The following is a 15,309-nucleotide window of genomic DNA, read 5'->3' as shown; positions in this document are numbered from 1 at the left end:
TATGTCTCTTTAAAAAAAAAAAAAAAAAAAAAAAAAAAAACAGAGGCAGACAGCCCCTCCTTTCTCATTAAAAAACAAAAACAAGAAAACCCTCAACTTATAACTTAAGAAACTAGAAATGGAGAAAATTAAACTCCAAGTAAACAGAAGAAAGGAAATAAAGATCAAAGGGAAATCAATAAACTATGAAACAAAAGCAATAGAGAAAAAATCAATGAAACTAAAAGCTGATTGTTTGAGAAGATCGATAAAATTTATAAAACTGCAGCCAGACTGATCAGGAAAAAGAAGACATAAATTACCAACATCAGGAGGTAAGAGAAGTGACATCAATATAGACTATACAGATATTGAAGAATAAGATAATATTAGTACCTTTATACCAATACAACAATTTTTATGAAATAGACAAATCCTCAAAAGACAAATTACCACAGTTCACCTGAGAATAGATAAAATGAATAATCTCATAAATCTATATGTCTACTAAATTGTAGCTGAAAACCTCTCCACAAGAAAACTTGCATGGCTGGATTGCTTCACTGATTCATTTAAGAAGGAAATAATGCCAATTCCATAAAAAACTGAAGAAGAGGAAATACTTTACAACTCATTTTATGAGACCAGCAATACCCTGACACCATAACCAGAGACCTTACAAGCAAAGAATTTCAGAACAATATTCCTCATGAACATTTATCTCAAAATTCTAAACATTAAAACTTTTAACAACATGGATAAATCTCAAAATAGTTATTCATTTAGCAAATTGAATCTAACAATATGTTGAAAGGCTAGTATATCACGAACAAGTAAAGTTTATCTCAGGTATAATTTACCATATTAACAGACTCAGACTAAGAAAAATAATATTATTATATCAATAAATGCAGAAAAAGAGCTTGACAAAATACAACATCTAGTCCTGACACCCCACACACCCCAAGAACGAAATCTTAACAAACTAGGAATTTGGAGAAAATTTTCTCCACCTGATGAAAGATACCTATGAAATACCTACAACTGACATCATATTCAATGACAAAAGACTGAATGTTTCTCCTCTAAGATTAGGAACAAGGCAGAATGTCGTTCGGCACAATCATAATCCCATCAGGTTTTCTTGTGGAAATTGACACACTGATTCTAAAATTCATATAGAAATACAGAGGACCTAGAATAGAATAGCTAAGTAACTGCAAAAAAGAACAGCTGGAGGGCTAACGCTACCTGATTGCAATTATAAAGCTATAGAATCAAAACAGTGCTATTGATACAAAGATACAAAAACAAATCAGTAGAACATAGTTGAATCCAGAAATAAATCCACATGTATAACCAACTAATTATTGACAGAGATGCACAGTTAATACAGTAGAAAAACTGGAGCAATTGGCTATCCATATATAAAAAAAATTGAACTTGAAGCCATACATCACTTCATATACAAAATTTAACTCAAAGTAGATCATAGGCCTAAATGCAAAACCTAAAACTATAAAACTTCTGAAAGGAAACAATGGAGAAATATCATGACTTTTTTTTTATTATTTTTATTTTTATTATACTTTAAGTTTTAGGATACATGTGCACAACATGCAGGTTTGTTACATATGTATACTTGTGCCATGTTGGTGTGCTGCACCCATCAACTTATCAGCACCCATCAACTCGTCATTTACATCAGGTATAACTCCCAATGCCATCCTTCCCCCCTACCCCCTCCCCATAATAGGCCTCAGTGTGTGATGTTCCCCTTCCCGTGTCCAGGTGATCTCATTGTTCAGTTCCCACCTATGAGTGAGAACATGCGATGTTTGGTTTTCTGTTCTTGTGATAGTTTGCTGAGAATGATGGTCTCCAGCTGCATCCATGTCCCTACAAAGGACACGAACTCATCCTTTTTTATGACTGCATAGTATTCCATGGTGTATATGTACCACATTTTCTTAATCCAGTCTGTCACTTATGGACATTTGGGTTGATTCCAGGTCTTTGCTATTGTGAATAGTGCCGCAATAAACATACGTGTGCATGTGTCTTTATAGCAGCATGATTTATAATCCTTTGGGTATATACCCAGTAATGGGATGGCTGGGTCATATGGTATTTCTAGTTCTAGATCCTTGAGGAATCCCATACTGTTTTCCACAATGGTTGAACTAGTTTACAATCCCACCAACAGTATAAAAGTGTTCGTATTTCTCTACATCCTCTCCAACACCTGTTGTTTCCTGACTTTTTAATGATTGCCATTCTAACTGGTGTGAGATGGTATCTCATTGTGGTTTTGATTTGCATTTCTCTGATGGCCAATGATAACGAGCATTTTTTCATGTGTCTGTTGGCTGTATGAAGGTCTTCTTTTAAGAAATGTCTGTCCATATCCCTTGCCCACTTTTTGATGAGGTAGGTTGTTTTTTTCTTTTGAATTTGTTTGAGTTCTTTGTAGGTTCTGGATATTAGGCCTTTGTCAGATGGGTAGATTGCAAAAATTTTCTCCCATTCTGTAGGTTGCCTGTTTACTCTGATGGTAGTTTCTTTTGCTGTGCAGAAGCTCTTTAGTTTAATTAGATCCCATTTGTCAATTTTGTCTTTTGTTGCCATTGCTTTTGGTGTTTTAGACATGAAGTCCTTGCCCATGCCTATGTCCTGAATGGTATTACCTAGGTTTTCTTCTAGGGTTTTTATGGTTTTAGGTCTAAGATTTAAGTCTCTAATCCATCTTGAATTAATTTTCGTATAAGGAGTAAGGAAAGGATCCAGTTTCAGCTTTCTACTTACGACTAGCCAATTTTCCCAGCACCATTTATTAAATAGGGAATCCTTTCCCCATTTCTTGTTTTTGTCAGGTTTGTCAAAGATCAGATGGCTGTAGATGTGTGGTATTATTTCTGAGGCCTCTGTTCTGTTCCATTGGTCTATATCTCTGTTTTGGTACCAGTACCATGCTGTTTTGGTTACTGTAACCTTGTAGTATAGTTTGAAGTCAGGTAGCGTGATGCCTCCAGCTTTGTTCTTTTAACTTAGGATTGTCTTGGCAATGCGGGCACTTTTTTGGTTCCATATGAACTTTAAAGCAGTTTTTTCCAATTCTGTGAAGAAACTCATTGGTAGCTTGATGGGGATGGCATTGAATCTCTAAATTACCTTGGGCAGTATGGCCATTTTCACGATATTGATTCTTCCTATCCACGAGCATGGTATGTTCTTCCATTTGTTTGTGTCCTCTTTCATTTCACTGAGCAGTGGTTTGTAGTTCTCCTTGAAGAGGTCCTTTACATCCCTTGTAAGTTGGATTCCTAGATATTTTATTCTCTTTGAAGCAATTGTGAATGAAAGTTCATTCATGATTTGGCTCTCTGTTTGTCTGTTACTGGTGTATAAGAATGCTTGTGATATCGAGACCATCCTGGCTAACCCAGTGAAACCCCGTCTCTACTAAAAAAATACAAAAAACTAGCCGGGCGAGGTGGCGGGCGCCTGTAGTCCCAGCTACTCGGGAGGCTGAGGCAGGAGAATGGCGTGAACCCGGGAGGCGGAGCTTGCAGTGAGCCGAGATCCGGCCACTGCACTCCAGCCTGGGCGACAGAGCGAGACTCCATCTCAAAAAAAAAAAAAAAAAAAAAAAAGAATGCTTGTGATTTTTGCACATTAATTTTGTATCCTGAGACTTTGCTGAAGTTGCTTATCAGCTTAAGGAGGTTTTGGGCTGAGACAATGGGGTTTTCTAAATATACAATCATGTCATCTGCAAGCAGGGACAATTTGACTTCTTCTTTTCCTAACTGAATACCCTTGATTTCTTTCTCTTGCCTGATTGCCCTAGCCAGAACTTCCAACACTATGTGAATAGGAGTAGTGAGAGAGGGCATCCCTGTCTTGTGCCAGTTTTCAAAGGGAATGCTTCCAGTTTTTGCCCATTCAGTATATTGGCTGTGGGTTTGTCATAAATAGCTCTTATTATTTTGAGATACGTTCCATCAATACCCAATTTATTGAGAGTTTTTAGCATGAAGGGCTGTTGAATTTTGTCAAAGGCCTTTTCTGCATCTATTGAGAGAATCATGTGGTTTTTGTCTTTGGTTCTGTTTATATGCTGGATTACGTTTATTGATTTGCGTATGTTGAACCAGCCTTGCATCCCAGGGATGGAGCCCACTTGATCATGGTGGATAAGCTTTTTGATGTGCTGCTGGATTCGGTTTTCCAGTATTTTATTGAGGATTTTTGCATCGATGTTCATCAGGGATATTGGTCTAAAATTCTCTTTTTTTTGTTGTGTCTCTGTCAGGCTTTGGTATCAGGATGATGTTGACCTCATAAAATGAGTTAGGGAAGATTCCCTCTTTTTCTATTGATTGGAATACTTTCAGAAGGAATGGTACCAGCTCCTCCTTGTACCTCTGGTAGAATTCAGCTGTGAATCCATCTGGTCCTGGACTTTTTTTGGTTGGTAGGCTATTAATTATTGCCTGAATTTCAGGGCCTGCTATTGGTCTATTCAGGGATTCAACTTCTTCCTGGTTTAGTCTTGGGAGAGTGTAAATGTCCAGGAAATTATCTATTTCTTCTAGATTTTCTAGTTTATTTGCATAGAGGTGTTTATAGTATTCTCTGATGGTAGTTTGTATTTCTGTGGGGTCGGTGGTGATATCCCCTTTATCATTTTTTATTGTGTCTATTTGATTCTTTTCTCCTTCCTTCTTTATTAGTCTTGCTAGCGGTCTGTCAATTTTGTTGATCTTTTCAAAAAACCAACTCCTGGATTCATTGATTTTTTTGGAGGGTTTTTTGTGTCTCTATCTCCTTCAGTTCTGCTCTGATCTTAGTTATTTCTTGCCTTCTGCTAGCTTTTGAATGTGTTTGCTCTTGCTTCTCTAGTTCTTTTAATTGTGATGTTACAGTGTCAATTTTAGATCTTTCCAGCATTCTCTGGTGGGCATTTAGTGCTATAAATTTCCCTCCACACACTGCTTTAAATGTGTCCCAGAGATTCTGGTATGTTGTGTCTTTGTTCTCATTGGTTTCAAAAAATATCTTTATTTCTGCCTTCATTTCATTATGTGCCCAGTAGTCATTCAGGAGCAGGTTGTTAGTTTCCATGTAGTTGAGCGGTTTTGATTGAGTTTCTTAGTTCTGAGTTCTAGTTTGATTGCACTGTGGTCTGAGAGAGAGTTTGTTATAATTTCTGTTCTTGTACATTTGCTGAAGAGTGGATAAAGCTGTATTTTTAATAAAGTTCTTTTAACCTAAGTGCTTAAAAAAATTTTAGGGGTCCTGAGCTTTTAAAAATAATCAGCCTGGCCACCAATAAAACATGGCTAATGAATCTCTTCTTTTTAGTTATTATTATACTTTAAGTTCTGGGATACATGTGCGAAACGTGCAGGTTTGTTACATGGGTATACATGTGCCATGGGTGGTTTGGGACCCATCAACCTGTCATCTACATTAGGTTTTTCTCCTAATGCTATCCCTCCCCTAGCTCCCCACCCCCCGATAGGCCCCACTGTGTGATGTTCCCCTCCCTGCGTCCACGTGTTCTCATTTTTCAACTTCCACTTATGGTGAGAACATGCAGTATTTGGTTTTCTGTTCTTGTGTTAGTTTGCTGAGAATGATGGTTTCCAGCTTCCAGGACATAAACCATGTCCCTGCAAAGGACATGAACTCATCCTTTTTTAGGGCTGCATGGTATTCCATGGTGTATATGGCCAACGAATCTCTTAAGTGCTGATCAAGCATATTAGCAACTCCTCCCTTAGCCAAGCACCAGAACCTAATTGGAGAGAGGGGCAGAACCACAACTGAAAGTTTTTAAAGCAGAGATAGAATGAAGACAGACAGAAGCATGCCTTCTCTCCAATAAATAATCAGTTCCTAAGCTCTGTAGAAAGGACATATTGCTTTTAACAGTTTTAATCATTTACAAATTTAATCGCCTTTATAAAAATTATATACCCAAGCCCCACACACCCCAAAAAATTCTGATACAGTAAGTTTTGTGTGGCTTCATGTACCTATTTTTTTAAATTTATTTATTTTCAGAGTGGTAAAATAGATAAAATGTAAAAAGTACCATTTTAACTATGTTTAAGTGTAGTGTGCTAGCATTGAGTACGTTCATATTGTTTGTGCAACCATCACCACCATCCATCTTGAGAACTTTTTTCATCTTGCAGAACTGAAACTCTGAATCCATTAAACACTAACTCACCATTCCCCCACTACCCAGCTCCTGGCAACCACCATTCTACTTTCTGTCTCTATGAGTTTGCCTACTCTAAGTACCCCATTAGTGGAATCATACTTCGTTGTTTCACTTGGTATAATGTCTTCAAGGTTCATGTTTTAGCATGTGTCAGAATTTTCTACTTTTTAAAGGCTGAATAATATTCCATTATGTATACTACATTTTGTTTATCCAAGGAACACTTGGGTTCCTTCCACCCTTTGGCTATTGTGAATAATGCTACTGTGAGCATGTGTGTACAAATATCTGTTTGTGTACTTGCTTTCAATTCTTTTGGGTGAGTATCCAGAAATGTAAATGCTAGATTATATGCTAATTCTTTTTTAAAAATTTTTGAGGAACTGCCATACTGTTTTCCATAGTGGTGTACCATTTTACATTTCCACCAGTCACACACAGGGTTCCAGTTTCTGTACATCCTTGTCAGCATTAGTTATTTTTGTTGTAGTTGTTGTTTTTGATAGCAGCTAATAGATATGAAGTTGTATCTTATGGTTTGAACTTGCATTTTCCTAATTAGTGATTTTGAGCATCTTTTCATGTGTTCACTGGCCGTTTCTTTATCTTTTTTCAGAAATGTCTATTCAAGTCATTTTTTTTTCCACAGGATTATATTTTGTTCATTTTTTAATCAGGTTGTTTTTTTATCTCCTCTCCCATAATTCCACAGTATCTGAGAAAGTAAAGTATGGTCACATACGAAAAAGAAAGACAAAAAACTTCTCCACCATTATTTTTATCTAAAACTTTTAAGAGACTATTTAATACTTGCGTAAGAATACAAGATAGACATCAATCATAAGATTCAATTGATAAAATGAGAGACAGCTAAGCATTCTAAAACCTCTGCTAAGTGGTTGGGTACTTTGATACCTATGTCCTCTTTGTGATAAGTTTTTCTGTCCTGTGTTTCCAGGGCTCTCCAATGTCAGATGTGGTCAGTAGGGAACTCCATGCCCAAGCTCAAGAACGACTGCAACACTACTTCATGGGCAGGGCTGTGGAAGAGCGAGCCCAGCAGCACAGAGAAGCTCTGATGGCACAGATCAGCACCAACGTTGAACAGCTAATGAGTATGTGCTCATTTTACTTTTGTTCTCTAAAAGGAACAACCTATGCAAGGTTTGTGACATCCAAAACCTTCAGAAGGAAACCATTAGTAAGCATCTTTAGCTCATCCCCTAACCTCAGGAAATTTCTACATAGATCAGACCAACACATAATGTTTTCAAATGATGCAGATTTTATAACCTCCTTCTTACGTGTTTCCCCAAGCCTTGCCATCATTCGTATGTGTCACTCCGAAGTTATTAATTTCAGATGCTGAGCCCTACTAGCCATCTTTTACTATGTAATCTGAAAAGCTTTTGGTCATATTTTATAGTAGATGATGACAATAGTTACAGTGTCATTCTCTTGTAGTGCATTTTATAATTTTTTTTTATTTTTTTGAAACGGAGTCTTGCTCCGTTGCCAGGCTGGAGTGCAGTGGCGTGATCTTGGCTCACTGCAACCTCTGCCTCCCAGGTTTAAATGATTCTCCTGCCTCAGCTGGGACTACAGGTGAGCACCACCATGCCCAGCTAATTTTTGTAGTTTTAGTAGACACAGAGTTTCACCATGTTGGCCAGGATGGTCTCGGTCTCTTGACCTTGTGACCTGCCTACCTCGGCCTCCCAAAGTGCTGCGATTATAGGCGTGAGCAACCGCGCCTGGCCTATAATTTTTAATGAAGTACTTTTACAAAAATTAATTCATCATAACCGCTGACCCATTTAACGAGAGATCCCATCCATGAAGCCCCTGTGTTTCAGTCAGCCTCTTGGATTTCTTTAGTGTATGTGAACAGAAAGGACCAGTGTTTTCTTTAATGGCTACTATTAGGGAATTTTATATTTTGAAATTGGATACATGGCTGAAACTGAGCCTCTCATCTATAGGACGAGGTTCTATTAAAGTTTCTGTTCTTTAAATAAACCATCTTGGCCAGGCGAGGTGGCTCACGCCTCTAATCCCAGCACTTTGGGAGGCCAAAGTGGGCGGATCACGAGGTCAGGAGTTTGAGACCAGCATAACCAACATGGTGAAACCCCATCTAAAAATATAAAAATTAGCTGGGCATGGTGGTGGGTGCCTGTAATCCCAGCTACTCGGGAGGCTGAGGCAGGAGAATTGCTTGAACCCGGGAAGCGGAGGTTGTAGTGAGCAGAGATCGTGCCACTGCACTGCAGCGTAGGTGACAGAGTAAGACTCCATCTCAAAAATAATAAAATAAATAAATAAACAAATAAACCATCTTACAAAAATCTACATCTTTTTTTATTCCTTTAAACACAGAAATGGCCGGGCGCGGTGGCTCATGCCTGTAATCCCAACATTTTGGGAGGCCGAGGTAGGCAGATCATCTGAGGTTAGGAGTTCGAGACCAGCCTGACCGACATGGTGAAACCCCCATCTCTACTAAAAATACAAAATTAGCCAGACATGGTGGTGCACGCCTGTAATCCCAGCTACTCGGGAGGCTGAGGTAGGAGAATTACTTGAACCCAGGAGGCGGAGGTTGCAGTGAGCTGAGATCGCACCATTGCATTCCAGCCTGGGCAACAAGAGCAAAACTCCATCTCAAAAAAAACAGAAATGGGCCAAATATGTTGATTCATGGCTGTAATCCCAACACTTAGGGAAGCTGAGGCAGAAGGATTGCTTGAGTTCAGAAGTTTGAGACCAGCCTGGGCAGCATAGTGAGATCTCTACAAAAAAGAAAAAAATATTAGCTGGGTGTGGTGGCATAGTCCCAGGTACTTAGGAAACTGAGGTGGGAGAATCACTTGAGCCCAGGAAGTTGAGGCTGCAGTGAACCGTGATCATGCTACTGCACTCCAGCTTAGGCAATAGAGCGAGACTGTCTCAAAAGTAATACATTCAGAGTTGGAATGCTGTTTCTGCCTGCAGAGTTACAGCTCTGTAGCTTCCAAGTTCCTACCTGCCTGGCATAGGACTCTTGTTCTCATCTATTTGTTTTCTGTCCACTACAGAGGCACCAAGTCTAAAGGAGGCAGAAGGCAAAGAACCTGAGCTCTTCCTAAGTAGATCCAGGCCTGTGGCAGCCAAGGCCAAGCAGGCCCATCTCACAACCCTGAAGCACATACAAGCACCCTGGTGGAAGAAGCTTGGGGAAGAATCTGGAGATGAGATTGATGTTCCAAAGGATGAACTTAGTGTAGAATTAGAAACTTTATTCATTGGTGGAACCAAACCACCTTAGTGAGTTACCCTAAGAATTGACACAAATCTCCCATTTTAGGAGATTATATTGGTTCTGCCTCTGGCATGCTAGTAGACTAGGGCCATCCTAACTTACTATTTTCCAGAGGTGACAAGACCTGCAGTAAGCAAAGAGTTATCTTCTACCTCTCTCTCAATTTTCTTTTTCTTTTCTCTGTATCCTCATCCTTGGCCACACACAGATTTGTGTGGCTTTTATTGTAGAACTAAACTTAGCATAGTGTTCTGTTGTTTACATGAAGTGTGTTTTTCTTTGGTTTCTGCTGTTTTCCAACAAAATATTTTTTTCTAAATAAAGATTTTTCAACAATTGATTTGAAAAATTTGTCAGGATTATTTCAACTTTCCACATTTGTTATCTGGAATTCCTATTTCCTATTAACATAGGAGGTGTGTGCAGACTTTATTAATGTGAGGAAAAGAAATGCTCAATTGAAGAACATTTCCCTATTTTCTATAAAGCAGTGGTTGAACTCATTTTCTATTTTGTTATTTCTAAAAGGAACTACCTACCAAAAAAATGCATTCTTTCTATTAAACTATGAGAACTATATAATGTACAGTTTCCCTTTTTGTCTTTTCTCCTAGGAATCTCAGAGTTAAATACAATGTTTAATTTTTGTTATAATCCTAGGTACCTTTATGATTATTTGGTTCCAACCTAATACTTTAAAATTTCCATGTTTGCTTTAAATATGTTTTAATACCATAAAATTGAAGCCACTTCAATTTGTGTTTGTAACAATATGGAATTTAAGTTAAAATCAGTTAACAAATCATAACTCCATATCATAAAGAATCTGGAAGATGCTTTTTGTAAAATGAGTGAAAATACCCATATTTCTGGATATAAGATCAAATTGTATAATGTTGTACAATCTCTAATGTTAACTTTAGTAAAATTCTAGTCAAAATTATTTGTACTTATAATTGGAAAAGAAATGTAGAAAAATTATGTAAGAGTGTTGCTCCCAATTTAGCAGAGAAAATGCCAGATAATCTAGAACAATAATTTTTCTTGAGCCCATTACATAGCTGAGGACTCAAGCCAACCATGTAAACTGGGATAGGACTCTCTTTCTGTGAAATGAAGTATTTCATCTATAGCAGAGCACAAGAGAGAAGTGGCTAGGTAAGAAGAAATCAAATTAATTTGAATTATTTTATTATCAAAACCTGCTGTTGCATCCTCTGCACCTGTTACCTAGTAGGAGTTCACAAAAGTATTTTTAACATATTTATAATGGAAAATTTTAAGCACATGCAAAAGTAGAGAGAGTAGTATAACAAACTCACTTTTACCCATCATTCAGCTTCAACAATTGTCAAACCAAGACCAATCTGACTTTAATTCCTTATGTTGAACCAAATTCAAGACATGTCATTTTATCAGTAAATATTTCAGAGCATATCTCTAAGATATAAGAATTATTTAGAGTAAATAATCACAATAATAGGCCACAGTGTGTGATGTTCCCCTTCCCGAGTCCAAGTGATCTCATTGTTCAGTTCCCACCTATGAGTGAGAACATGCGGTGTTTGGTTTTCTGTTCTTGTGATAGTTTGCTAAGAATGATGGTCTCCAGCTGCATCCATGTCCCTACAAAGGACACAAACTCATCCTTTTTTATGGCTGCATAGTATTCCATGGTGTATATGTGCCATATTTTCTCAATCCAGTCTGTCACTGATGGACATTTGGTTTGATTCCAAGTCTTTGCTATTGTGAATAGTGCTGCAATAAGCATACGTGTGCATGTGTCTTTATAGCAGCATGATTTATAATCCTTTGGGTATATACCCAGTAATGGGATGGCTGAGTCATATGGTATTTCTAGTTCTAGATCCTTGAGGAATTGCCATACTGTTTTCCACAATGGTTGAACTAGTTTACAATCCCACCAACAGTGTAAAAGTGTTCGTATTTCTCCACATCCTCTCCAGCCCCTGTTGTTTCCTGACTTTTTAATGATTGCCATTCTAACTGGTGTGAGATGGTATCTCATTGGGCAAGGAACTTCACATATAACACTGTGATCCCCTGCATCTCTCTAGATTGTTTTAAGAAACTTTACCATTTCATATGTCCTCCTTCCACTGGTGATTATCCCCTTCATACTGATGAAAAAATCGGGCATTGAGACACAGGGATTTTGCTCCAGTCACTACAGCCAAATTAATGCTTGAGTGGAAAGACACTGAGTAAAGTGCTCAGATGCGACCTAAGACAACATTCTAGGAGTCAGGGTGCTGACAATGGCAAGCTCAGATTTTCCTTCTCTTTCTGACACATTCTTCAGCCAAAGCAACATGCCCAGAAAGTTTCTTTCTTTTCTTTTTCCCCTGTCTTGTGCTCTTTCTGCCAACTCTTTTCCCAGAAGTCCTTTTCTGCACCAAGGTTTGACAATCACTAGCCAAACAAAGCCTGCTTCTCCTTCTCTTCCTTCTCCCCAGTACCCCAAACTTTTCATGGCAATGGCAAATTAGGGATTGCCTGTTGAAACCGAGAGAAAGATAGATGGGTTTTGTTTTTGTCTGAGGAGAGACTCCAGTTATGGAGATAACCAGAAACAGGGTGGCAGACAGGTAAAGGGTGTTCTCTAACTATGAAGGCAAAGGGCACAGGATACTCAAGGCATCTGTGTGAGAGACTGCAAGTGTACAAAGAGATTGTGTGCATATGTGATAAGACTGGGCTATCATTTTTCTTTCTCTTGCTTTGTCTCATTCACTGTCCGTATTGCTGCTGGACAAAAATTACAGAACTAGGCCCCTAGGAATTTATGTTCGGATCCTTATGCCTTCTTCCTCAAGCAGAGAGGCTACTATCTATAAAGACTGCTATCCCGTTTACCAGTCTCTCTCCCTTGCTCTCTCTCTTTGGATCTTAACCCTGAGGATCTGGAGATGGGTCTGAGCTCATTGTCCTGTTCTCTCTTGCATCTCCTTGCCTAAGCGCTAAGATTGTACTGGCTGGCTGGTTCCATTCTTTTTCATTTTAGTTTGCTCTCATTGGTGGTTTGATAATAGTGGGATGAACACCAGAGCCTAGGGCTAGTGGGTGGTAGGCTTCAGCCTTCTTTCTGACACCAGAAATGTGCAGCTTATAAGGACACTAATATCTCTCTGCACTCATTTCTAAACTGCAGACAGATAGTTGGTTACCCAACCTTTAAAACATCTAATGTGGAGATTGTTGCCTCTTTTAATTTTAGGGAAAGGATAGTCCTCAATCAATTTTGATTTCAAGAAGATAGTTCTTAAATATATAATGGAACTTAGTGGCAAAGTCTACTCTCTAGTTTAGTCCTTTGAGTAGACAGGGAAACTAACTGGACAGCAACTTTACCCCCTCTGGAATCATTTTATAATTATGCATTTCAACTTTAGATAGTATCTGTTGACTTTCTGCTATACATAAGGAAATTAGCCTGCTCATGGCTTCTAACCTTCTTTCTCCCACCTTTAGATTTTTATTTTTTTTAGTTCTAATAACATTTATATTCTGTTCTATTACCTTAACTTCCACAATTATTCAGTCTCCATTTTACATTGAAATCGATTTGGTCCTCACTATCAGTCTTTTACCATTTCTTCTCAATTTCTAAATATTTTTATTCACTTCTTGGTTATCTGGATTTTGTGGCCAAAATTCTGTCAAGGAAGATTTATGAGTATTGTATTTCTTGAGTGTTCATATATTTAAGAATGGCTGTCTTGGCCGGGCGCGGTGGCTCAAGCCTGTAATCCCAGCACTTTGGGAGGCCGAGGCGGGTGGATCACGAGGTCAGGAGATCGAGACCATCCTGGCTAACATGGTGAAACCCCGTCTCTACTAAAAATACAAAAAACTAGCCAGGCATGGTGGCGGGCGCCTGTAGTCCCAGCTACTCGGAGGCTGAGGCAGGAGAATGGCGTGAACCCGGGAGGCGGAGCTTGCAGTGAGCCGAGATCGCGCCCCTGCACTCCAGCCTGGGTGACACAGCGAGACTCCGTCTCAAAAAAAAAAAAAAAAAGAATGGCTGTCTTTGAGCTCTACAGTTAAAAGGACAACTCGACTGGACATAGCATTTTAGGATCACACTTTAGGGTCATTATTTTCCTCAGAATGGTGTAGACATCACACCACTATTTTCTGCCACTGAAAGATGCTGTGGAGAAATCTGTGTGTAACCCAGGGTAGTTTAGTTTCTCTCTCTCTCTCTCCCTCTCTCCCTCTCCCTCTCTCACTGTCTCTCCCCCCTTCCCTCCTGCCCGTCCACTCTTTCCTATTCTTTCAGATTAAGGGATAGCATACATAAAGTGCACTTATATGTAAAAATGACTCCTTCAAAGTTAGCATCTTTTGGTTAAAAATTCATTATCAAATCTCTTTGAAAACTGGTAAATGCCTCATTATTTTCTTTAGGTTAAACAGTGTGCCAGCTTTTCTTTTTCTTTCTTTGTGAATGCCGTTTTCATCTTTCTTGGCTGCTGTCTGTAGATTCTCCAATATTTCTTTTTTTTTTTTTTCAGGCTTAATTCACTTTATTTTTCTTGTATAAAAACCCTATGTTGTAGCCACAGGTGGAGCCTGGGTCCGCTGCACGGAGACTCTGCTGTGGGTCTTGACGAGGTCGTCAGTGCATTCCTGATAGGGAGACTTGGTAAATACAGTCTTCTTCCAGAGGTCGGGGGTCAGGTAGCTGTAGGTCTTAAAGATGGCATCAAAGGTGGCCTTGGCAAAGTTGCCCAGGGTAGCAGTGCAGCTCCAGCCTGAGGTGTAGCAGTCATCGATACCAGCCATCATGAGCAGCTTCTCGGGCACAGGCGCTGAGACGATGCCAGTGCCCCTGGGTGCAGGGATGAGACGCACCAGCACAGAGCCGCAGCGGCCTGTCACCTTGCAAGGGACGGTGTGGGGCTTGCCGATCTTGTTCCCCCAGTAGCCTCTGCGCACGGGGACAATGGAGAGCTTGGCCAGGATGATGGCCCCACGGATGGCGGTGGCCACCTCCTTGGAGCACTTAACACCCAGACCGACCTGACCATTGTAGTCCCCGATAGCAACAAAAGCCTTGAACCTGGTGCGCTGGCCAGCACAGGTCTGCTTCTGCAGCGGTATAATCTTCAAAACTTCGTCCTTGAGAGAGGTCCCCAGGAAAAAGTCAATGATCTCAGATTCCTTAATGGGCAGGGAGAAGAGATAGATATCCTCGAGGGACTTGATCTTCATGTCCTTGACCAAGGGGCCCAGCTTGGTGACGGGCATCCACTCCTTATCCTCGGCCTTGCCTCCGTGAGCTCCGCGACCCAGGCCCCGGATGTCACTGCCGAAACCTCCACAGAAGCCACCGCTGTTCCCCATTCCAAGGCCACCAGGGCCTCTGGGCTCCCCCCTGCACCAGCGTCATTCGCCGTTTGGTGTTTTCTTGGAGAAGAAGTCCAATAGTTCTTAATTTCAGTATAATTCCTCAAATATTTTTGAGCACTTATCATGTCCCAGTGACTGTGCCAGGTGCTGGGAACTCAGAGAAAGTAATGAAGGACTCTCAGGAAGCTCTTTGTCTAGAGGGAGAGAGAATGAGAGATAAGAGGGGATGATAATCACACAGCCTTGTTATTGGCATTAAAAACCAGTACCAAGGCTGGTTTGTAACAGAACAGAGAACCCAGAAGTAAATAGAACAATGGAACAGAACAGAGAATCCAGAAATAAATCCACACATTTACAATTGAACTCATTTTTTCTCAACTTTTATTTTAGATATTGGGGGTACATGTACAGG

The 15,309-nt window shown here is 39.7% G+C and overlaps 1 protein-coding gene and 1 pseudogene across 1 annotated transcript in view; one reads left to right on the top strand and one right to left on the bottom strand.

Annotated features, from left to right (window-relative positions):
- IQCB1 (IQ motif containing B1) overlaps positions 1–9,855 on the top strand; it is a 73,638-nt gene extending 63,783 nt beyond the window's left edge. Inside the window, exons 14-15 of the mRNA XM_007985637.3 lie at positions 7,173–7,329; positions 9,292–9,855. Coding sequence (XP_007983828.3) covers positions 7,173–7,329; positions 9,292–9,521 — 387 coding nt within the window. The 3' untranslated portion in view covers positions 9,522–9,855. The remainder of the gene's footprint in view (positions 1–7,172; positions 7,330–9,291) is intronic.
- A 4,157-nt stretch (positions 9,856–14,012) lies between these two features.
- LOC103228197 (small ribosomal subunit protein uS5 pseudogene) lies at positions 14,013–15,019 on the bottom strand (annotated as a pseudogene).
- Positions 15,020–15,309: the final 290 nt, after the last annotated feature.

The sequence above is a fragment of the Chlorocebus sabaeus genome, chromosome 22 (genome assembly GCF_047675955.1).
Source record: "Chlorocebus sabaeus isolate Y175 chromosome 22, mChlSab1.0.hap1, whole genome shotgun sequence".
Lineage (NCBI taxonomy): Eukaryota > Metazoa > Chordata > Mammalia > Primates > Cercopithecidae > Chlorocebus > Chlorocebus sabaeus.
This window is presented reverse-complemented; position numbering and strand designations above follow the sequence as displayed.